This window comes from Vombatus ursinus, unplaced genomic scaffold (assembly GCF_900497805.2).
Source record: "Vombatus ursinus unplaced genomic scaffold, bare-nosed wombat genome assembly UNPS02012082.1, whole genome shotgun sequence".
NCBI classification, from domain to species: Eukaryota; Metazoa; Chordata; class Mammalia; order Diprotodontia; family Vombatidae; genus Vombatus; species Vombatus ursinus.
Genome location: NW_020951860.1, coordinates 82942 through 108006, shown reverse-complemented (window position 1 = coordinate 108006; position 25065 = coordinate 82942). Strand labels below are relative to the sequence as shown.

Here is a 25065-nt window from a genome sequence, read left to right as displayed (position 1 = left end):
ATGTGTATATAACTGTGAACATCAATTTTTTAATTAAGCACAAACAAATGTAATTTCACAAACTAAAGCTAGTATTTATTTGAGAAATTGTTAGCAATATTTATTTATATTTCAGGACAAAAATATTTTTTGGTTATGGATAAGTGTCTAAATTTGGACAGAAGAGGTAAAAATACTGATGACAATATGACAGCATCTTCACTACCAGGTTGCAGTACACCTAAAGTGATGAGAAAAAGAAAATATATCAAATCATTTTTGCAATGTGGATTTACTTCTAATAATGATGATGGTGTAGACAAACCTCTTTGCTTAATTTGTGATAAAGTTTTGGCTGCAGAGAGCATGAAACCAGCCAAACTAAAACAACATCTTCATATCAAGCATACAGTATACTGCAATAAATCAAAGGAATATTTTGAACAACTTTTAAAATCTTTAAATAAAGAAAAACAATGTTTTGAGAAATTTGATACTGTCAACAAAAAGTATTTACTTGCATCTTACAAAATTTCTTATTTAACTGCAAAAACTACAAAGCCTTACACAATAAGAGAAGATCTTATGTTGCCTGCTGCTATTAAAATGTCAGAAATCGTTCATGGGAAAAAGTATGGGGATGAAATTTATAAAATTTCTTTACCAAATGACACTGTTTCCAAAACAATTTCTGAAATTAGTAATGACCAATTCCAGCAGCTTATTACTAAGCTTAAAGCAGCCCAAGTTTATAGTTCAGTTAGATGAAACAATTGATATTTCTAATATGGAACACTTGTTACTTTATGTAAGATATGTTTATGAAGGAAGCATACAGGAAGAATTATTGTTTTGTTACTTTTTTGGAAGGGCACACAAGAGGGGAAGAAATATATCTTAAACCTGATGAATTTTTCACAAATGAAGGTTTGCAGTGGAAAAGTTGTATTGGAGTCTGTACAGACAGTGCTGGGGCAATGATGGACAAGAATTTTGGATTTGTAGCAAAAGTTAAAGCTGGTAGCAATGAACATATCACTTTTACTCACTGCATGAGCCATCCAGAGACACTCATAGCCAAAAAAAAAATATCACCAGAGTTACATGCTATTATTTGCAATACCATCAAGCCATGCCCTTGTTTTCAAACCTTTAGAAGGACATGGACTCTGATTACAAAAGCTTATTACTCCAGACACAGGTGAGGTGGCTCAAGAGGGTGAAATTTAAACAGATTATTGAAATTGAAAGATGAAGTTGTTATATTTTTGACTAAGCAGAAATCCAATTTTGTTCATTTTTTCACAATGACTTATGGCTTTCAAAACTGTGTTATTTGTCGGATTTTTTTTTAAAAAGTCGATGATTTAAACATGTCACTTCAAGGAAAAAATGTAACATTTATGTTAAAAGATAAAATTGAAAGTTTTACTAAAAATGTTAACATATGGAAGAATAGGGTGGAAAACGTTTTTTTAGAAATGTTTACAGCTACAGATGATTTTATAATTAAAAATAACCTTCCCAAAGATTTAATTGTAAGAGCTATAATTGATCATCTGAAGTGTCTGGAGACATAGTTTCAGAAATATTTCCATTTAAGTTTTGATTCTAAAAAACTAAGTTGGGTTCATAAACCATACTCAATTGAAATAAAAAATGTCAGTCATCTGCCATTTAAAGTTCAAGAAGAATTTGCCGAGTTATCAAGCAACACAAGTTTAAAACTTGAATTTCCTAAAAAATCGTTAAATTAATTTTGGCTTGGGATTAGCACAGAATTTCCAACAATTTCTGAGATGGCCTTCAACATACTTTTGCCATTTTGTACTACGGGTTTATGCCCAGCGGCATTCTCAGCATTGATGACTATAAAATCAAAATATTGATAAACTCTGAAAAATGTTGAAGATGCTCTATATCCTGCAGTATCAAATATTCTTCCAATATTTAATTCTTTATGTAAAAATAAACAAGCACATCCATCTCATTAGTATGCAAATTTGCTTTCATCTTTAATAAATGATAAAATTATATGTATACCAAAGAATTGTTTTAAAATAAATTTCTTTATGATTTATTATTAGCAAATGTTTGATTTGTATACCTATTTTATACACCTATATGCTGGGGTCATGTAAAAATTTCTTAGGTGAAAAGGGGTCATGAGTAGAAAAAGTTTAAGAAGCCCTAATCTAGGCCACAAGAACTAGTTTAGCTAGTTCTTACTTTTCTTCATTGTCTGTTATGGTCATCCTCTCCACTCCATATATTAATCCTATCCTAATGTTTTGGTCTGGTCTTTCTGTTGTCCTTAGCATTTATCCCCAACCAATCTAAGTTAGTGGATGAGTCTCCTATGCACCTGCATCAATATTACTAGAAAGCCACTCCCTTTTTCTTCCTTATCATAATCATTTGTGTTTCTCTTTTCAGGGTTTCATTCTGAGAACTTCACTTTCCTTGGGGGCGCACTCTGTCTTATTCTTTCAGTGGCAATATTGGGATTGCGTTGAATTATCCGCATTTTCTTGCCAAGTCTCCATTATTATTCATGGTACAAAATTTCAAGATGGCAAAATAGAGATGGATTCCATCTTTGCAAACTGAGAACCTAGTAACAGTACTTTGCACATATGTTTGTTGGCTCAAACGAAATGAACGTATCTGAGACCTAGTTTATGTTGGAAATATTCCTGTCCCAAATACATATGGCTACTTTTGCAACTTCTGTTATTTGGGTTGGAGTCAGAACATGATAGGTGTTCTAGGATCAATTTTCAGAATCATAGTGTAGAGTTAGAAGGGGCTGACAATAGTCAGAACCAAAAAGGAATCTCCACTATAATATACTTAACAAAAGGTCATTCAGCCTCTACTCAAATCCAGCCTCTAATGACTGCAAACTCATGACTTTCTTAGGCAGCCCATTCTATTAGATAGCTCTAATTGTTATGCAGATTTTTTTTCCTTAAATTAAAACTTAAATTATTCTCCTTGCAACTTCCATCTGCTGTTTGTGGATCTGCCTTTTGGGGTCAAAGAGAATGAGTTTAATCCCTCTTCCACATGATAGCTCTTCAAACACTTAAACCCAGGCATCATGTCCCCCTTGAATCTTTTTTTTTTCCTCCAGGTTAAACACCCCTAGTTCCTTCAACTCATCCTCATGTGACCTAAATTCAGGTCCCTTCCCCTCCCTGACATTCACAACTGTATGTCGGTCAGAAATATAGAGTATATCAGATACAGTGTGAGCAGGGAAGAGTGTAGAGGGACCACCACCTCCTTATTTCTGGAAACTGTGTCTCTTTTGATGCAGTCCCAGATTGCATTAGCTTTTCTGGCTACCATATCACCCTGATGACTCATTGAATTTGCAGTCCAATAAAACCTCCAGATTTTTTTTCAGACAAACTGCTCTCTAACTATGTCTACCCCATCTTGTACTTGTGAAGGTGATTTTTTTTAACCCAAGTGTAAAGCTTAAAAAAAAAACACAGAATGTAAGGCTTTACATTTAACCTTATGGAATTTCATCTTAGATTCAGTCCAAATCCACCAGCCCAGTGGTATATGAACTTTTATGGTCATGTTGTCATTGTTTAGTTGTTTCAGTCATGTTCAACTCTTCATGATCCCATTTAGGCCTTTCTTGGCAAAAATATTGGAGTGGTTTGCCATTTCCTCTTCCGGCTCATTGTACAGATGAGGAAACTGAGATAGAGTTAAGCAACTCGCCCAGGGTCACACAGCTAATAAGTATCCGAAGTCACATTTGAACTCAGGTCTTCCTGACTCCAGGCCTGGCACTCTACCCACTGCACCACCTAGCTGCCCTTTACAATCATGACCTCCTGTTTATAAAACATTTTAAACATATATGCCCAAGATATGAATATATACTTATTTATAAATCATATAAGTATACTACTATACTAATAATTATGTATATTATAACATTTTCATTAAAAATAGAAAAAGATGAGATAAAAAAGAAATAATATTTGATCCTCAAGTCAATACAAATCCACTAGAGTTTATTGAGTAAGAAAGCAACATGGGCAGGCTTACACTCTGGGAATACAAATTTAGCAGCTATGATAGATTGGAGTAGAGAGAGACTTTAGGAAGGGAGAATAATTAGAAGGCTAAGGCAATAGTTTAGGCAAGAGGTGATGACCACTAAATCAGTTGCTGTGTGAGTGGAGAGACAGAGATGGAAGCAAGGGATATTGTGGAAACAGAATAGAAAAAAACATGTTAACTGATTGAATATATGGCTTTAGGGAGGATGTCTTCAGAAAGACACTGAAGTTGTGAATTTTGGTGATGGGAAGGAAGGTAACATTCTCAACGAAAATAGGAAAGTTTGGAAGAGGATCAGGTTTTAAAGAAAGATAAAGTAATGAGATCTTCAGTGCAGATCAAAAGTCATGAATACCTATTCATCCCGAGTGACTCACTACATTCACAGACGGAAAAAAAAAAAAAAAAAAAAAAGAGGAGTATGGTGTTCTTCCCCATCAACCATTGTCAAATAGGGCAGACCTTTCCTAAGGGAACCTGCTGCAGCCATGAGGTGATTTGGCCATTGCAAGATTTGGATAGCTGGGGATAGGGGAAATCTTACCTCTGCAGTTTCTGGATGTGAGAGAGTTACACCTTCAAACATAGAATTGGTGTTCAGATAGCCATCAAGACTCTCAGCATATGAGGTATGATGACTTGTTTGATACTGCAACATCTGCCAAGTCTGAAAGGTCCTGACTCCATGTGAATGGGCCTTTTTATGCCCTTAGGTGACTAGGATCAACACATTAATACATCCAGAGGATACCAGACTACCCAGAAGCTACATCAAGGTAGGTATAGGTTGAGCTTTGGCCTCTGGACCAATTAAGACCTGGGAAAAGATGTGTTGCCTTTCAGGGAAAAACTAGCCTAACCCAAGCTGCAAAGGGAGAGAGAAACCTGGTCTTATCATACAGTGTTGAAAGGGGATTTTTCTTAAGAGCTAGAAGTGATCTGGTAAAAGTTGATATAACTAACTCCATTTTGTTCTATATTTTCCTTTTTTTCCCCATGTGATCTCAACAAAATGTCTTTCTCTTTCAATACCTTCCTTCCCCCTAACTGCTTTATGACTATAAAAGAAAACTCGGAGAACCATAATAGCTCAAGGACCCCATCTCTTTGTCCTATCTGATAAATCACATAGTAGGCCTTTAACAAATACTTATTGACTAATAATGAAGGCATTATGCTCTTTGGTCTAGTGTAAATGGCTATACTAATAAGGATACATTCTTTCATTTGAAACAATCTAAGTAACCGTGGTTTTAATAAACATCTTTTCCTACTTACTATGCTTACCTGGTCTTACCAAAACTGCTTTGTATCTTCTCTTTTGTTACTTTCTCTGGATCACTAGTTCTGGAGCAGAGATGTAGATGTGGCTAAGTGAGAAGACCCACTCCCTGATGATACACTATGTAACCTGTTTAAGATACTGTGAGTAGTTGGGCTGTTGAAAGGGGTACTATCCTAAGTAGAAATCAGATTAAATCAAATTGTGAAAGATGGAAAGTATTACCCCTTTCATATGTGAACTGTTTGATGACTGAAAGAAATAGAAAAAAAAACTTTTTTTGTGTGTGAAAAACTAATAAAAATTCATGTGTAAAGAAATGATATTTTTCTAATCACAGTTTGTGAGGAGGACCATAAAGAAAACTCAGAGGACTTATTTGAGGGAAGAGAAATGACTAGGGATGCAGAGCATTTTGATCCCTTGGCTGATTTGCATGACATTATTTTCAGAGCTTGACAGGTTGAAATTCATAAAGTCATAAAGTTAAATAATATTTTGGAGACTTTGGAAGACTAAATAAGGACTTCTAGATACAGATAAGCTGACAGATAAGCTTTAGCAGCTGTACTTGGCAGCCTAATGATTGGAATAGAAGCATTTCTTTGTGTACTGGCTGAAGAAAAGAATGGGAGCCTGATAATTGGAAGAGAGCTGAACTCTGCTAAAGTCTCAACTATTGCCCTTTAGCACCATCTGCAGTTATGAGAAAGGTGAAACGTCTCAAAAGTGCTTTGGTACTCTTTTCTGCTCTCTGGTTTGAAAGGGAAAAGCAAATGGGGAAAAGAGATGTTGCAGGCTCTATGTTGCTTTAAGCTAAATTTTGCTATAACAAATTGTTGAGAGTTGATTGGATGATGCAGAATGCTGTTGAGTAAAGAGCTGGCTAAGCTTGTCTGCATTGCCCCTAGAACCTATTTAATGAGTTTTGCATTTCTCTAACAGTTTATCACTACAATAGCATAACATTATCTCAGCCCCCTTTTAAGGGAGAGCTTGTCATTATTTCATCATTTTGCAAGTAGAAGAAAAGTAGGTTTGGCTAGGAAGACAGTGGTGAGGAAGTTTGGTGAATGGCTAGTAATTGCCTAGAGGTTAAAAAAACATTAAATGTGAGATATGGTTGGAAAGGTAGGTTGAAACCAGATTGTGGAAATACTTAAACACAAAGCTAAACAGATTGCATTTTATCACAGAATCAGCAGGAAGCCACTGAAGACTTATGAGCAGGGTAGTTGACATGGTCAGAACTGTGCTTTAGAAAGATTGTTTTGGTAACAACATGGAGTATGAATTGGAGAGGAAAGAAACCAGAAGCACGGACACCAATTAGGAGGACATCACAACAGTCCAGGTAAGAAATGAGGAGGATGAGTGGAGAGAAAGCACTGGATGCAAGATATATTGTGGAGGTAGAATCCACAATACTTGGTAATTGGTTAAATATATTGGGTACAAGAGAGGGAAGAGTCAAGGATCACTTCAAGGTTAAGAAATTGGATATCTGAGACTTCCTTGACAGAAATAAAAGAAGTTTGGTGGATGGGGAAGATTTAGGGAGAAAGAAGATGAATTCTGTTTTGGCCATAAGTTTGAAATGCCAATGGGACATCCAACTAGAGATGTTGGCAATGAGGGACCAGAGTTTGAAAGAATAAAGATGAATAAATATGAGAATCAAACCCATGAGAGCCAAAATTGAGGAAGAGAGCACAGAATGAAATGAATGTCTGGGATAGAGATATAGGGATATCCACACTTGTAGGGTTAAGGAAAGACTTTAGATGTTAAATCTAGCATTCTTACCACTATAACACACTAGGGAACTAAGAAAAAATAAAGCATATTTCACTATACAGAAGACCAGTTTTTTTAAGATTTATGTGACTTTATAATATGCCTTTGTTTGTGTCCCTCTAGTGACTAGAAACAAATATCTAATGAAAAAAATCTAAAGAAGGCATCAACAGGGCAGAGAAACGGAAAATTTCTACCTCCATAGAGTAAAGTGGTGGGAGTTGAACTGTATTTGGGGCCAAAAATATTAGTAAATTCTTGGCTTCAAATTTACTAGATGAGTGCTTCCTCATTTGTAAAATAGGGATAAAAACATTTATATAACCTCTCTTACTGGGTTGTTGTGAAGAAAGCACTTTATAAACTGTAAAGTACTACATAAATTTGAACTATTACTCTTCTGTGTCCTCTTCTGTGAGCAAGACCCACCCCCTATAATCCCCAGGTTCTTCATGTCATCCTCACCCCGCCTTTCCTTTACCCTACGTTCCAGTCTTTTCCCTGTGCTCAGTAGCTAGTCTGTCCTTGTCTACCATCCTGATGCTATCTGTTTGCTCCAACAGTTTTCCTTCTTCAAAGGGCATTGTTGCTTCAGAGCAAACAGAGCCTGAGTTAATCCATTCTAGAGATTAATTCCACTGCCCTGCTTTCCTGGCTTCCATACAAATGGGATTTAGGTATTCTAGATGCCATTCTGGGGGAAGAGAGTACTGAAGTGAAAAAGTAGGGAAAAGGGTATTGCAGGTCAATGCAATTAATCCACACACATATGACAACAGTCCATAATTTCACACTATTACTATCACCAATAACAATAACTGGCATTTGTTAGAGCAACAAAACAAAATATGTAAAGTTCCAGGAAGAAGATTTTTCCTACTTGTAGATTAATGCTTTGAAAAGTGGGTTTTGATAATGATGATATAGGCCTTAGCAGCTAGGAAAGGAATCCACAGCTTCTATATATATGAATGTATACATGTGTATATGCGTGTGTGTGTGTATAAATATACATACATTCACACACACAAACACATACACACATATATAAAGAACAATGTATCGATTTTTAAATTTGTCAGTATAATACAAACCACCAACCTAGGCTGATAAAGAGAATAGTATGAGTGTATTCCCATGCTGTGGGGGTATTGTGAAGAGAAGCTTTAGGGGAGATGAGTCCAAGGCTTGGGGCTGAAGTTCTTGAAGTGCTTTATACTTAGAAATCTAGTGCTTTATAGAATCACAGGATTTGGAGCTGGGTGGGGCTTTCAAGATCTAGTCCAATCATCTTATTTCATAATGAGGTATTTTATAAAATTTTATGAGGAAAATGAGATGTACAGAGATTAAGTGGTTTGCCCAAGGTCATAAAGGTAGTAAGTAGAAGCAAGATTCAAACTTAGATCCTCTTACTTCAAATACCCACCAGGATCAAATATGAAATGCTGTTTAGCTTTTAAAGCCTATGTTAACAGAATTTTACTGTATCAGTCTCTAACCTGAGAATGGCCAGAGGTGAAACAGAGCAGATCAGAGACAGGCTTGCCAGCAATCAAGCAGTGGTCAAGTAGATGGTAGGAGGAGAGGTCCTCAAGCTGGCATACAGGCAAAGTTTTTATACATAAATCACAAGTGGGGAGGGGAGGGGAAGGAGGGTTACAACACAATCATTTCTAGGTCTTGAGCAGTTTCCCATGGCAAACCCACAAGTGTAGGACAACACAGGTGTTCTCCAGCCCTGTGGGTACAGTTCTTAGATTTATTGTCTCAAATCTTGGGGGTCACGATTACTTGGTGGGGTTCAAAACCAGAGTTCTGTGACAGAAATAGATTTTACGATGTTTGATTCAATTCACTTAAGGTACACAAGCACAAGAATGTGGGAACTGTCAGCGCTGATTCGTAACTTTAAGCTGCATTGTGAGTCTCTAACTCCCAAGCCAGAATCTGCTGAGAAAATGTGAGCTCTGAGAAATCTAAATTATTAGTATATTCATTACACATATCACATTGATTAACATGAGAATAAAAAATCCCTTTACACCTTTTATAACCTGGTCCCTTCCTTCCTTCCCACTCTTCTTATACCTTGCTCCCCCACTACCCTACCCCCACCACGTACTCTGCAACCCACTGACACTGGCTTCCTTGTTATTCCTCAAACATTTGTCAACTCCACACACTTTTACTGGCTATTCCCCACATCTGGAATTCTTTCCCTCATCATCTCTGCCAGGGTTCCCTGGCTTCTGTCAAGTCTCAAAGATCCACCTTTCCCAGCCCTCCCTAATTTTGGTGCCTTCCTTATTAGATTATCTCCAATTTATCTTGTATATAGCAATTGTATATAGTCGTTCATATATTGTCTTTCCCATTAGACTTTGAGCTCCTTAAGAGCAGGGGCAGGTTTTTGCCTAATTTTGAATCTCTAGTGCTTAGCATGCCTGGCACAGAGTAGGAGTTTAAACAATGTTTGTTGCTTCTTTGTTGCTGCTCACACATAACACTCCCACCTCCAACCATATTCGGCCTGAGAAGGCACCCCTCTTTACCTCAGCTTCCTAGACAAGTACTCTAGGCCTTTCCTGATCCTCCCCTCAGCAGCTAATGCCTCAGGAACCTTGATTTTTGCTTTTTCATATCTAGTGCCTGGCACAAAGTAGACCAGGGATTCTTAATCTAGATTTTATAATTTCCATATAATTGGTTTCCTTTGTAAACGTAGTTGATTTAATGGATTCAAAAAGATGGCATAGTGGATAGAGCACTGGGCCTGGAGTCAGGAAGACCCAGTTCAAATCTGAACTCAACAGACTGATGAGCTGTGTGACACCGGACACTCAACTCGACCACCCCAGTTTCCTCAGCTGTAAAATGAGAATAATAATAGTACCTGCCTCATAGGATTGTTAAGATCAAATGAGATATTTTTAAAGCTCCCAATAATAGCTATATGAATGCTACTATTATTATTTTAAAATATTCGGAGGAGTCTATCGGCTTCACCAAACTGCCAAAAGGGTCTATGACACACACACAAAAAGGTTAAGAACTCGAGGAGCAGACACTGATCTCTAGTGGTTGGTCGGGGAACTTATCACATTGATCAGGGATTCCGCTTATAAATCATTCTCATTGAAAACAACAACAACAACAAAAAACCCCTTAAGATTACAGTAGGAAGACGAGATGTCAGAGTAGGTTTCCCTTCCCCGGAGGTCTCCGAGCTGAGGCTGGATGACCGCTTGACCGGCCTATTATTATAGTGGGGGGCTTCCTTTCCAGTAAAAGTTGGACCAAATGGTCCTCAGGACCTCCAACTCTCAAATTCCGTGATTTAAAAAGGAGGCTGGGGATCGTTATGGCTTCCTCTAGTCGTTCTCGCTCCTGCGGGCTCCCCAGGAAGGGATGCCTTGGGTCGGGGGCCGTGGGGCGCACGGGGAGCCGGGGAAGGGGAAGTCACCGCAGGCCGGACGGAGGCCGGGGCAGAGAGATGGTTGGACCCGGGAGCGACCAGCAAAAGAGGGAGAGGACCCGAAGTGAGGGAGGGAGCAGAGGGGAACAGGGATACGTGAGGCCCCGGGAGGCATCTCCGCAGGGAGAAAGGCCCCGGAGGCTGCTCGGGAGTCCGGCTCGCAGGCTCACCTGAGGAGCGAGCGTAGGGCGCTAGGACCCAGCAGCTGGGGGAGGAGGAAGGGGAGGCGGAAACGGCGGACGTCAGACTCGGCCAGGCCCCGGGCGTCCAGGTCCAGAGGACAGGCCGCGCGCCTGGGCCAAGCTGGCGGGGTGAGTGGGTGAGAGGCCTGGGGGCAAAAAGGGGGTTCCTTTGTGGGGAGAGGGGCACGAGAGAGGCCAGAGGACCTACCGACTCTTTTCGTCCCCCAGGAGCAGCCGGGGACTGGGGATCCCCACCGCCCTGCTCCCGGAGGCCCCGCCCCGCGCGCCGTCTCGTCTTTCACGTGACTCCGCAGACTCCTCCCCCGCCCCGTTCTCAGTGGTCCTGCTAGGCCGCAACTACGGTGTCCTCAGACGGCCAACCCCACCCCTACCTCGGAACTCGCTGGGTGGGAGTGCCACTCCTGGTCCGGCTCCAGTGACGTAATGTGCTGTGGGGACCCCCCCCCACCTCCACCCCTTCCTTCTCCCCGTTTGCGGCTGGAGCTTTGAGCCCTCGGGGGGCGGGGCGGGAGGCAGAACAAGGCTTGGGGGCCGGGGGGAGAAGCGCGCGCCCTCCTCCGAGAGTGGCCGAGGGCTGGGAGTGGGGGAAACCGAGGCTTCTGCGTCCGTAGGCCCTGCTCGGTGGAGGAGCGGAGGCTTCGAGGGGGCCCGGCCAAGCCCCTGCGCCCGGACCTCAGCCCAGGCAGCCTCTTCCACTTTCACAGTGGGGCTGTCATGAAAGGAGGAAAGAATGACCCCCCGCCTTCCGCCCTCATTCATTCCACAGTGTGGGGAAAAGGGGCGGTCGTGGAGGCTCAGAGAGGGCGAGCGGCCGTGCATGGTCACTCAGCATGGTCACTTCGAGGCAGGACCAGGCCTCCTTAAGGCCACCATTAATTGTAATCTCCCATCCCACTTCCTCCTGCACCCTAGAGTAAGGCGGGGAGACCGGGTCTGAGCCCTGGTGCCAGGGCTGATTAATGTCCTCCTTGCCACCTTTCGGTGCTAGGATCGTGATTAGTCCTATTTATAGGGGCTCTCGCCTTAATATTCCGCTTGGCACTTCTCTTGCCAATCAAATCAGTACTGTCTGCAGTGTGATTGTGCTTTAGAAGCACCAGGGAGCCGAGTTAATTAAACCAAGTATAAATAGACTCTGCCCTTGCCTTGCAATTTGCTGAAGTGTTTCTCCCCTTCCGCCTCTTCTCTCCCCCCTCTCCCACCTCCAGTGCAGACATACACTCAGCCTACTTTCCTGTCACCAGGCCTGAGTCACCCAAGCCTACCTGAGCTGCACCTAGTCAGTCTGCCCACGGTCTAGGCTTTGATTCCATCAGCCAGACCAGAAACGGAATGCAAAAATTCAAACTTGATGAATTCCTGTAGACATGGGGCTACTCTGAGCAGCACAGTTGGGGATCCCTCTCTTTCCATGTGTTCCTCAGTTTTTTTTTCCTGGACATCCCTTCACCACAGTCATCTTCCACTCATTCATTCTCTTTTGTACTCTGATCCCAGCCCCTAGTCTCTTCTTCTTCCCCCAGTTTCCCTCCGGTTTTCTACCTGTTAGCAGCATCTCTAAGGCCTGAGGTATCCTCCTGCCCACTGTACACCTGGACTTCCTAGCTGTTGGGGTACTGAGAGCAAGAATGGGCCTAGATTCTCCCAGACTTGCCTTACTCCCACATGTGTGTATATTGCCCAGGATCAAGGGGAGGAACTTTGGAGGGGATGAAGCACATCTGACTTTCCCCCTCTCCCACAGGCAGCATGACCACCATGACACAGTCACATTACCTGGAAGGCCAGGCCTACTCTGTGCCCTTGATCCAGCCAGATCTCCGAAGAGAAGAGGCTATCCAGCAGGTGGCAGATGCCTTACAGTACCTCCAGAAGGTCTCTGGTGACATCTTCAGCAGGTAGGCATGGCTCAGGGTACAGTGAACACAGGCAAATACATAAACTATATGCAAAGTAAATTAATTTCCCCAAGAAGGAGGGGAGGACCCTAGAACCTGGGAGGGGTCAAAGGAAATGTTTTAACGACCACCCGATTAAAAAAAAAAAACCTGGGGGGATTAGAACAGGCCTTAGGTAGAAGGTGGCACTTGAAAGGTGAGGAGAGAGTATATTCCAGGCATGAGGGAGAGCCTCTGTAAAGGGATAGAGATAAGAGATGTAATAGTACATAAGGGGAACAATAAGCACAACCATAGAGTGTATGAATAAAAGTAATGTGCTAAAATCCTGAGGAGGTAGGCTGGAATCAGCTTGAGAAAGGCTTTAAATGACAAAGAGGAGTTTGTATTTGTTTCTGGAGGCAATGGGGAGCCACTGAGCTTCTTGATGATATGGTCATACCTGTGCCTAGGGAATTTCACTTTGGCAGGTATGTGGAGGATGGATTGGAAAGGGGATAGCTATAAGTTAGGAGGACCAGTAGGAAGCTGTTGAGAGGTGATGAGGACCTAAACTAGGCTCGTAGCTGTGTGTTTGGAGAGAAAGGGATAGATATGTTTTGGAGTAGAACAGAAAGTACTTGACAACTGATTGGATAATGAGCTTGAGGTCCACTAAAACTCACAAATCTTTTTCAGAAAAACTACTGTCTGACCATGGTTCCTTTGTCTTATACTTATGAAATTTGGTTGTTGTTTGTTTTTTTTTTAACCCAAATGTAAGGCTATTCATCCTCAAATTTTTTATTATTAGATTAAGCTCAATATTCTAACCTGTCAAGATCCCTTTGAATCCTAAGTTTGGCATTCAACATCTCAGCTATCTCTCCCAGCCTTGTGTCATTTGAAAATTTGATAAGCATGCCATCTGTGGCTTTCTTTGTCATTGATAAAAATGTCCAGCAGTACAGGGACAAGCACAGATCCCTGGGGCACGTCACTGGAGATAAGCTACCAAGCTGACATTGAACCGTGGCCATTGAACCAGTTCTGGGTCTATGTAATTGTACTATCATCTAGCACGTGTCATTCATCTTTTCCATAAGAATAGCATGAGATACTTTATTAAATGATTTGTTAAAATTTGGGCAAATTATATCTACAATATTTCCTGAACCATTAGCTTAGCTACTGTATCAGGAAGGGAAATAAGGTCAGTCTGTTCTCTGTCCATCTCTTTAATAATCAACTTTAGAATTTTTCCAGGAATTGGAATCAAGTTCACAGCCCTGCAGTTTGCAGCCTCTATTACCTTTCTTGAAAATTAGGACATTTGTCCTTCTCTAGGCAGTCAACCAACAAGCATTTATTAAGCACCTTCTCCGTGCTAGGCGCTGAGGATACAAAGTCAAGTTTGCATTGTCAGGGGAGACACTTTGATCAGATGTAGAACTGGAAGGGATCTTATCTAGTCCAGACCCTCTCAATTTACAAGTGAGGGAACTGAGGCCCAAAGAGGTGGTAACATGTCCAAGGTAACCAATGTATTTAGCACAAGGAAGAAACTGGTTTGAACTCTAGATCCAGTGCTTTTTCCTCTGAGCCATAAATATATACAAAATAAAGAAATACAAGGTAATTTTGAGGGGGAAAGGATATGGGGATCAGAAAAGGCCTTATGGAGAAACTGGTGCTTATATTGCTCTCTGAAGGAAACTGGAGATTATAAGAGGCAGAGATTATAATAGGCAAAAGAATGACACGTGCTAGATGATAGTACAGAGGGAGTACATTCCAGTTGAGGAGAACAGCAGAAGAGCAAAGGCATAGAGATAGGAAATAGTGTTATATGTGAGGAATAGCAAGAAGGCTGTTTATCTAGACGTCGGTGTTTGTGAAGGGGAGTAAAGCATAAGGTGGCTGGAAAGGTAGATTAGAGCCAGGTTGTGAAGGTCTTTGGATTTCAAATAAAGGAGTTTATATTTGACCCTGAAGGTAATAGGGAACCACAGGAGTTTATTGAGGAAGAAAGTAACAAGAAAGACCTGTAATTCAGACCTTCGGTACCTTTCCTTTTCTCCACAATCTTTCATGTGACTAATAGAGACTCATGAATCAATCCACCAGTTCTTTTAGTACCCAAGGATATAGTATAACCTGGCCAGATTTGAATTCATTCAGGTAGGTAATCTCATACTACCTCTTTAATAATTTTGGATATCATCTCCCTCTTACCTCTTTTTCTGCTATCCTTTCCCCTCCAAAGGCTACTCCTTGGCAGAAAAAAAACCAGAAACAGTGGAGTAGTTCTGCCTTATCTCTCATCACTGATCATCATCTCAGTCACCCTGAGCAACGGCCCTATCCCTTCGTGGATTCTCTTCTTTCCCCTAATATAGTTTTTCAAAAAATCACTGTTTGTTTTCCTCTCCCTTCCTTGACAGCTTCAGCTCATTCTTTAGCTGTCGTCCTGATGATACTGTTCTTACAGTACCATGCCTCTTTTTAATATTCATCTTCTACTCCCTGCCCTACTCCCAGGCTGAAATGCAACATTTAGGAAGAGGATTGATGTTCAGTGAACCTGAAAAGATAGGTAAGGGCCAGGTCATGAAGAACTTTCAAAGCTAAACATAGGAGTTTATATTTTATCCTAGAGGTAATAGCCCTTCCATTTTCTATATACATCTTTTGGTTGGCAAGCTCTCGGTGTATCTATAATAGGTTTCCAAAGTGGGCAGTACTGTCCCTTGGGGGATGTTGGAACAACCCAGGGGGTTGGTAGTAGTTTGAGATGACACAGATTAAAAAAACACAAAAACAAAAAACAGTTAAAGGGTTAAATAAAGTAGATTTCCAGGAGGGCACTGAGTAATTTTGTTTTTAAGGGGGCAGTAGGCCAAATAAGTTTGGGAACTTCAGCATCTCTTCAGACAATTCCCTTTGCCCCTTCTTCTTGGAATTATTTCCCTTTGTGTCTTAAGAATTTTATTCTTTGGGGGCAGAGCCAAGATGGTGGAGTAAAAGCAATGACTTGCTTGAGCTTTCCCCCAAACCCCTCCAAATACCTGCAAAAAATGGCTCTAAACAAATTCTAGAGCAGCAGAACCCACAAAAAGACAAAGTGAAACAAATTTCCAGCCCAAGACAACCTGGATGGTGGACTAGAAAGGTCTATCGAGCTGGACTGGGAAAGAATTATATTCTTGAAAGTTATCCCTTCTGGGGTGACTTCCCCTGTAGAATTTTAGTTCATGGGACTCTGTCCCTTATTTCCTCTGAAACTTGAAATTTTCTTTCTTAGAATCAAGAGTGCACGTCAGACTATACCTAGGTTTCCTCTTCTCTGTCACAGACTATAGGAGGTCACAAGGTTCCCATCATTTTTACCCCAGAAACCAGTTTCCCCTTGTTAGGTTCTCACAGTACCACGGCACTTTTTTATATTCATCTTCTACTCCCTTCCCTTCAATTAATCAACAAGCACCTACTATGTGCCAGGCATTGTGGTATCTGATGGCATAGTATTGTTAGTGAGAGTCAGATTTGGATTAGAATTTCCCCTTATTGGTTCTTTTACTGTTGGAAGGATGAAATTGTCATCCTTGCCTTGATTAAGGTAAATTAAGAACTTACCAGTTGCTCTGCTTTTGGCAGAGAGAGCAGGTGTCTGGGTGATTGAAGTTCCCTCTGTTGTTTGGTTGTTTAGTCATGTCCAACCTTGGCAAGACTACTGGTGTGGTTTGCCATTTCTCTCTCCAGTGTATCCCCATTTTATAGATGGGGACTTGCCCAGGATCACACAGCTAGTAAGTGTCTGAGGCTGGATTTGAACCCAGGTCTTCCTGATTCCAACCCCTTTGTTCTATCCACTTCACCACCTAGCTGCCCCACATATTATTTCTCTGTGCTGGGTTGGTGATTCATTTCCCTGCTGCATCATTCATTTCCACTTACTGAACAGGTAGTCTTTGATATCCTTTGGTATACTCTTATGAAAAAGCTGCTTCTGATTCTCTCTCCACTGTTTTTCACCCAATAACTTCTGCCACGCTTCCTTCCCCCCACTCCTGGATTTCCTCACCTGAGGATATCTTCTTACATACATCGTTATGCCATCCTCCTTTGTCCCGCAGAAAGCACACCCATCCAGAAGCACAGTCTACCTTTATCCCATCAAGTCTCAAGGATAAAGTCAGATTTCCACTTTGCATTAAGAGCGCTCCTTCCTTAGATTTCTGTTTCCTGGAACTTCTTGGAGCTACTATTCTTCTTCCTTTTTGCAGCTATTCTTTATGATATCAAGCTTGGTGAACATAAAAATTCAGTTAGATTTTCAAGTCACCAGGCAAAAAGATTTTTTTTAACCACCCTTTGTTAGGTATACTGGCCAGGAGCCTGTCATATTTTAAGCTATGGTCCTGCAGATTACCCTCACTATCATCCTCACATTGTCTTTAATCTTCATTCTCTTCATATCTTCTGGTTCCTTCTCTGCTCCCTACAAACATGCCTGTCACATTCACCCTTAAAAATCCTATGAGATCTTACCACCCCTGCTAGCTATTGGTTTTCATCTCTCCTTCCCTTTACAACAAAATTTTTTGAAAAAGACATCTACTCTCAGTGCCTCCACTTTCTCTCTTCTCACTATCTTCTAAATCCTATGAAGTGAGGAGAGGAACATGAGCCTTGCTGTCATGGAGGTTTCAATACCAGGAATGGACATAGACATGAAATGAATGTTAGAAAAAAAAATCTGTCAAATATGGCTAAGTGACTTTGTCTTCTTGGAAAGGAGACATATGATTTCTGATAGAATCTTTAGGTTTTTTTTTAACCCAGGTGTTTAGGTTACTTTTTTTTTTTTTTTTTTGCTACTCCCTACCCAGTCCAGTCAATCAGTAATCATTAGTTAAGCACCTACTTTGTATCACGCATTGTGCTGGGCACTGAAAACAAAAATGAAACAATTCCTGTCCTCAAAGAGCAAACTCAAACACTAGACCCTTCTCTGTTAAGAACTGACACATTCTTCGAAGAATCAGGTCAGCTCAACAAATATTTATTGCATAATTGCTGTGTGTCTAGCACTTTGGTAGGTATGGTCAGGTATATAAAAGTGTAAGATACTTTCTCTTCCAATCTATTTAGAAAGACAAACCATACAAATATAGACTAGTAGTCAGAAGACCTTTATTTAATTCCCAGCTCTACAAGTCACTTTACCCTTATTTTCCCCAAAAATGAGGGGGCTGGCAATTGATGATCTCTAAGACCCCTTTTAGCTTTAAATCTATAATCCTATGATTACCACGGAATGGGTAAGATATCATCACATCTATTTTCAAAGAAGATAATATATATGTGGATGTTTATAAACGCTTTTTGAGGTGTGGAGATTTTTCCTCTGATCTAATAGTGCCCTACCCACTTGCCCTTATTATCTTAACATACAAGCTGTTCCCAATTTCTAGGTCCCAAGCTCCTAGGACTCAGTGGTTATGAGGACAAAAACAGGTGGAAGGGAGGGAGAGAATTTTTGAGCCAAATTAATTCTCTCATCCCATCTTAACATCTCTTTTCTTCCATCTCCGATATCAGATTTCCCCTTCTCTGGTTTAGGTAGGAACTCTCTCTCTCTGCTCTGGCCCCATTCCAGCCAGGTAAACTGGAGCCGAGAAAATGTGACGGCAGAGATTTTCACAGAGACTGAAAGAAATACAAGTATCTCTCAACATATTTCTGCTTCTTCCAACCTTTTCCTTTGTCCTGCCTACAATGTCTCCCTCTCTTCTTCCAGCTCCCTATTTCCTAGTCAACATCCCCTGCCAGTTTCACTTAAGAGAAACTAGGACTAAACTTATATAGTCCCTGGGTCTCCATCTGCCTTGTAGGACTTGTATGATAAGGGATGTATGTATTAGGGGTTAGGAAAGAGATAATTTCTCTGGTTTACAGCTTGGATACAACTGACCTATGTATTTATTCCTTCTCTCACCCCTACCTGATAGCTTTACTTGAGAGGGAGCAGCTACTTTCTCTAGGGAAAGTGGGAGACATGCAAGAAAGAGGTAGAGTTAGCATTACTAAATAACTTTCCTTCCTTTCATTTTCTTCCTCTTCTCTTCTCCCCTTCTTTTACCCCCTAGCTTTTTCTGCCTCTCCCCAGTGATTGGCACCTGGGAGTACACCAGGTTACAGAACACTCAATCAGCTGCTTGCATAATTAGCAGATTGTTCTTAATTATGCCAAGAGCTGAGGAGGGGAAGGTGAAGAGAGGTTAGGTTCAAGTTTTTCTTTGCCTGGGGATAGGAAAGAACAGAATGGGAAGGGTAGAAAAAAGAAAAGTCAGTGATTAAAAGTCAAGGGCCTTCTTGGGAGCACCAGAACAAGAATTGGCTTTGGTGACTTAGATGCTGAGGAGTTGGCACAGTTCATTCTGGGACAACTTTAATGTGGAGAGCAGCCTCAGTAGAGATCAGGCCCAGTACACGGATCTAGGGGGTAGGGAACTTCTTTTGAGAGAGTGGGGCTGGGCAGGGTTATTTCTGTTGCTGGAGTCAGAATATCTGGTTTTTGACCGATTCCTGCCTTGACATATGAGGTTTGACTATGATGAGAAAGGGTTTTTAACGAACACACTACAGCTTACAATCATATGATGTTAGAGTTAGAAGGCATCTTAGAAGTAATTTAGTCCAGCTTTTCCACCTAATTCATGAAATCCTTTCTAAATGGGAATGTGGTGGAAAGAAAGCTAGTTGAGAGACTTGGACTCAAGTCCTGGGTCCAGTCCTTATTATCTGTGTAAGTACAGTTCAGTCACTTAATGTGTTTGAGCCTCAGTTTCCTCATCCATAAAATCTGTGCATAAGGAAAATTAAAGTAACAGCTGTATAAACAATAGGTTGACTAGTTAATTAAAAATCATTCAATTTAATTCTGCAAACATTAAGTAAAAGCCTAACATGTGCAAGGCACTGATGATATACAAGACAAAAATTAAACAGCCCCTACCCTTAACATGGTTTACTGGAAAATACGCAAAAGTAAAATAATCTGCATTGTAATAAAAATTCATAAAAATACAATGAAAACCAAGAAAATATCAGTAACTAATCCTAACCCATGCCTATTTTACTTTCTCTACAAAATATTTATGATAATAATGTAGAACCAGAGGAATGACCTTGTACCTAGCAGGCACTTAACAGGTATGTTTGAACTTCTGTTGAGTTGGTGTAAAGAGGTGCTGAAACCTATTAGGGTCATTTCAAGCTTTGTGGGTAGAAAAGGCTGTCTTTTGCTGAACAGTGTGAAAAACTTGTGAGACTAGCAATAGTTATGATTTTACTACTTAAGTCTGTTAAAGTTAGACATCTTTTAGGTACAGGGAAGGTTCTGGTGTTTCTGGCCATTTGTAGTATGTCTGTTCTGTGGGGCAAGTGTGATTTCTGTAAGTCTGTTCAAATCCTTTTATACAACCCTAGTGGATGGGAGCTCTCAAGTCTAGACAGACCCTTCAGAAGTCATCTGCAGCACCATGCCAGCCCAGGGAAGTACACTGCTCTCCTCAGAGAATATGCTCCTTCATTCCCAGCACCTCGTCTCACAGAGCTATCATGTGGATGCTGGGGCAAAAGAGGGTTTGGGACAAAGAACGTTTGGAGTGGCACCTCACTCACAGGTGTTGGTCTTTGTGGCAGGATTTCCCAACGGGTAGAAATGAGCCGGAGCCAGCTGCAGGTCATTGGACAGAGAGTCTCTCTGGCTCAGGCCAAGATTGAGAAGATCAAGGGCAGCAAGAAGGCAATCAAGGTAATCGGCACCACAGTCTCCCTCCTCCTCTCGACCCAAGTATCAGTCTAGAGATCCTGACTCCTTGGGTCAAGCCCTGAGCCTCCCAGCCTATTTCATGTTGCTGCTTTTACCTAGGGTGGAGTACTTCATAACCACCATAGCTCTTCCTCACTACTTCTAGGATATTTTAATTTTTTTCACTGTGCGGTGTTCCACCAAAGGAGAGAGAACCTTCTATCCCTGAAAGTTCTCATCTCCTCTGCCTCCCTGCAGGTGTTCTCTAGTGCCAAGTATCCAGCCCCAGATAGACTGCAGGAGTACAACTCCATCTTCGAAGGAGCCCAGGATCCTGGGTCTCAGAGGCGCATCCGACACAAGATCCAGAGCAAGCACCGACCCCTAGATGAAAGGGCCCTGCAGGTCTGGACTCCCAGGAGAGAAAAAAAGGCCTACTGGGATGAGAATAGGGAGATGATGGGCTGGCCAAGCTTGGTGGGAAGAGTGCTGGGTGACTAAACAGCTAGGAAGGCCACTTAAGTCCACTGCCCCTTCATTTTCTCATCCACAAAACAGAAAATATACTTATTCATATAGGATTACTGTGCCAGAAATACTGTGTAAAATGCCGTATAAACATGCTGTTACTAGGAGTTCATGCCTAACCCCAGTGCTGTCTGTCACCTTGCACCATCCTGGCAATGAGAGAGCAGGCCGACTTACGGCTTGCTTACTTCTCTCACCACCCTCTTCATCCTCAGGAAAAACTGAAGTACTTCCCTGTGTGTGTGAGCACCAGACCCCAGCCTGAAGATGAGGCCGAGGAGGGACTTGGGGGCCTTCCCAGCAACATCAACTCCCTCAGCTCCTTGCTGCTCTTCAACACCACTGAGAACCTGTATGACTGGCAGGACAGCAAAGGGGGGGCAGGATTGAGGTCTGGCGGGATGGGGGGTGATGAGAAAGCTTTGTGAAGCCAGAGCCTTGTTTCTCCATACTTCCCTTTCCCAGCTTTAAACCTGACCCCAGAGGAAGCAAAGCGGGGAGATAACCCTACCCTACATTCAGGTGATTGCCAACTATGCCTATTCTCCATTCCTCAGGTACAAGAAGTATGTCTTTCTGGACCCTCTGGCTGGGGCTGTGACAAAGACTCATGTGACACTAGGGACAGAGACTGAGAAGTTGTTTGATGCCCCCTTGTCCATCAGCAAGAGGGAACAACTGGAGCAGCAGGTAATGTGTGTGTCAGAGGTGGGCAAAGTACTTAAGGTGAGGCTTCAAAGCCTAGGAGTTGTTTCAGCACATCTATGAAGCAAGTGCTTTGTAAACTACTAAGCACTATGAATAAATTTAAGCTATTATTATTATGCTTTCTTTTGGTGGGAGGAAGGGGTAACCGCCTAGCCTATTCTGTTTATTTGATCCCAGCCCAGAATGACCTGGCCCAAGTTTATCCTACCCAACCCCCCCCCCCCCCATCCCCTAATCAATTTCCCCACCTCTTGCTTGCTCTTTTAGGTAGCAGAGAATTACTTTTATGTACCAGATCTGGGCCAGGTGCCTGAGATCGATGTGCCATCCTACCTTCCTGATCTTCCTGGCATTGCTGATGACCTCATGTACAGTGCTGACCTAGGCCCTGGCATAGCACCTTCTGCCCCTGGCACTATTCCTGAGCTACCCACCTTCAACACTGAGCTTGCTGAGCCATTTAAGCCAGGTATTCTGAAAAGGAGGAGAGATTTGTTATTCATACATTATTTCTCTGGCCCCAGGCTGAGGTAAAAAATGGTATTTTATTTTCAGAACTAGATGGTGAAACACCAGTAGCACCCCCACCACCTCCACCTCCACCACCTCCTCCTCCACCAGCCCCTGCAGTATTGGTCAGTGCGCCTCCACCCCCACCTCTGCCCCAGCTCACCTCCGCCCAGTCAGCCAGTGAGGACAACAGCAGCATGTCTCCTTCAGGTACCAATAAGTGTCTCTAACATTGGAAGTTGGGATGGGAAGATGGGAAGGCCTCTAACTAGAGGCCTGCCAAGGTCTAACTCACAGGTACCTTAGACATTTTATTTGAAGGGTAGTTTCTGGATCATCTAATCCAATGGCTTCAAACTATACACATTTACTATTTTCACAAGCATTACCTCTTCTAAATGTAATTGAGGGGAAGGGAGAATATAGATCCTAATCTCAATTCATGTATCTCTGAGCACACTCACTGAATAATAGTTTTCAGCAAATTCTTTTATGATGAACTAGGAATCAATCTGTTTGTGAGCAGGACTTTCAGCTTCATTTACTAGGTAGCAAAAGGGAGAGGGAAATTCCCTCAGGTTAAGCTATAATGTCCCTTCCCAGTTTGGCTGACCCATTCTCAAATTTGTCTTCTCTCCCCCTCCTTCAGTTGCAGTTCACATACCCCCCAAGGAAGTAGTAGATCCTTCCAGTGGACGGGCAACCCTGCTAGAGTCAATCCGCCAGGCGGGAGGTATTGGCAAGGCAAAGCTACGGAGTGTGAAGGAGCGAAAGCTGGAGAAGAAGAAGCAGAAGGAACAGGAACAGGGTAAGGCCTGCCCTCATTCCTGCTATAAAAGGTAGAGCCCTGAAGGCCATTGCTTCTATTTAGCAACACAGGGCCCAGTAAAGAATGCTGGGTCATCCCCTAGCCCAGAACTGCTGAAAGAATGACGTCTTTGGCCATCCAGGCTTTATGGAGTGTTGTTCTTGGCCAGGACTCGCTGTATGGAAAACGTCTTAGCAGGAAACACCTCTTAGCAGACTCGTCATCCTTCAGGCTTGCTTCCTCCTAGTTTAGAAGGGCTGAGGCATAAGGAGAAATAGAATGACAGGAGGGTAATGTTGGAAATAAAACATTTCTTGGCATGGTGAGAGCCTCTGTGTTTGAGGTGGAGTAAAGAAGTTTGAGGGTATATCAGCATGGATGGTAAAGTCTACTCATAACAGGCAAGAGTTTAGGAGGAGAGGATGACAGTGAAGTAGGTGTTGAAGTTCTTGAGGAAAGAGAGATGCCCTAGGGACCAGTATACAATAGCCACTATTATCCAGACTGAAAAGAAAATATTGGTATTTTTTAATACAAGGGGAGAGGTTGCTCAGTAATGGTGGTAAAGCTTGAGTCTGGAAATGGCAGTGGGAGCAAGGAGTCTTCCAACTCCAGCAGTGTATCAGGAGCTGAAGCTATAGCTGGAGAAGAGGGCCGAGGAGAAATAATCATTCGTGGGAAGCCAGCTTTCAGTGAGGATTAAAGATGGAAGGAGTATAATAAAATAAGGAGGTCTTGGATAAGGAAGAAAGACTCCAGGGAGCATGGTGAAAAGGGTCTGATCAGGACACAGATGAGGGCAGGGCCGAGGAGACTGGGGATGGCTTTCTTTTATGAGGCCGGTGATAAGGAGAGAAATAGGTGGTGGGAAATTGTTAGAGCGCAAAAGACGAAAAAGCCCAGTGTGCTGTGGCACCCTGTCCTGGCTGCATCTTGGGGTGACCTGGCCTCAGCTTGCTCTTCTGACTCATTTCCAAAGCTTATAGAAATGAGCTACTTTCAGAAAGCTACGAAGATCTATTTTCATTCATCAGATTCCATTAGAAGGGACCTCAGAGGCCATAAAGTTGAGACTTCACAGGAATCCCTTTTTACACACCATAGCCCCTAGTGGTCATCCAGCTTGAAGACATTCACTGAAGGAGTACCCTCCCGAGGCAGCCCACTCTGCTCTGGAATGTTAGAAAAAAACGTTCCTTACATGATGCCCAAGTATTCTCCTTTGCCACTCTCTTTACTTAATTATTACAAATATGATGCAGTATCTATTGCTTGTTGGTGCTAGCTGTCCACTCCCAAACTGAAGTTCCAATTATCCTTTGGAAGATAAAAAAAGTGGTGATCATCACGAAAGTATGACCCTGTGAAATTTCCTATCTTTCCTCCCACGATCCTAACCATAATTTTTTTGTTACAGTGAGAGCCACAAGCCAAGGTGGTGACCTAATGTCAGATCTCTTCAACAAACTAGTCATGAGGCGCAAAGGTAAGTATTTATAGTGGGGCCCTGTGTGCTTCCTTCCAGGGCCCTATTTATGATGCATCCATCCATAATGTGCCTCTTGCTTCTGAATCTTTGAAGCTGAGGCAGCCCAGCTTTCTCTCACTTTGGTAAATTTTTACTTTCAGGCATCTCAGGGAAAGGACCTGGGGCAAGCACTGGGGAAGGCCCTGGGGGAGCCTTTGCCCGAATGTCAGACTCAATTCCACCCCTACCAATGCTGCAACAACCACCTGGAGAGGAAGATGAGGATGAATGGGAGTCATAGGAAGGCCCCTGCTTTCCTTGAAAGTCACACCTGAGCTGTTGCCCCAAGTCAGATGAAATATGGACATCTTTACAGTTTAACCCTGATTTAGTTCTTATTAAAGGTTCCTCAGTTCATCCTGGAGATGGAACACATACTGTTTATTTTATATTCACCTCTGCTCTAAGGCTGTCACCCCTTCACTAGCATGTTTCACCCTTCCATTGAACTAAAATTAA

The 25065-nt window shown here is 42.1% G+C and overlaps 1 protein-coding gene across 3 annotated transcripts; it reads left to right on the top strand.

Moving 5' to 3' along the window:
* Window positions 1-10885: 10885 nt before the first annotated feature.
* Window positions 10886-24970, top strand: WASHC1 (WASH complex subunit 1). 3 transcript variants are annotated; one of them, XM_027857316.1, is made up of 11 exons: window positions 10886-10936; window positions 12573-12726; window positions 20416-20527; window positions 20783-20929; window positions 21268-21404; window positions 21610-21742; window positions 22028-22229; window positions 22316-22480; window positions 22920-23078; window positions 24496-24564; window positions 24708-24970. In XM_027857316.1, the coding sequence occupies exons 2-11, from the start codon at window positions 12578-12580 to the stop codon at window positions 24845-24847; spliced, it is 1413 nt and encodes a 470-aa protein (XP_027713117.1). In that variant the 5' UTR covers window positions 10886-10936; window positions 12573-12577; the 3' UTR covers window positions 24848-24970. The 3 variants fall into 3 exon arrangements, with proteins under 3 accessions (XP_027713117.1, XP_027713115.1, XP_027713116.1); XM_027857314.1 differs by lacking the exon at window positions 10886-10936 and adding an exon at window positions 11145-11248; XM_027857315.1 differs by lacking the exon at window positions 10886-10936 and adding an exon at window positions 11145-11253.
* Window positions 24971-25065: the final 95 nt, after the last annotated feature.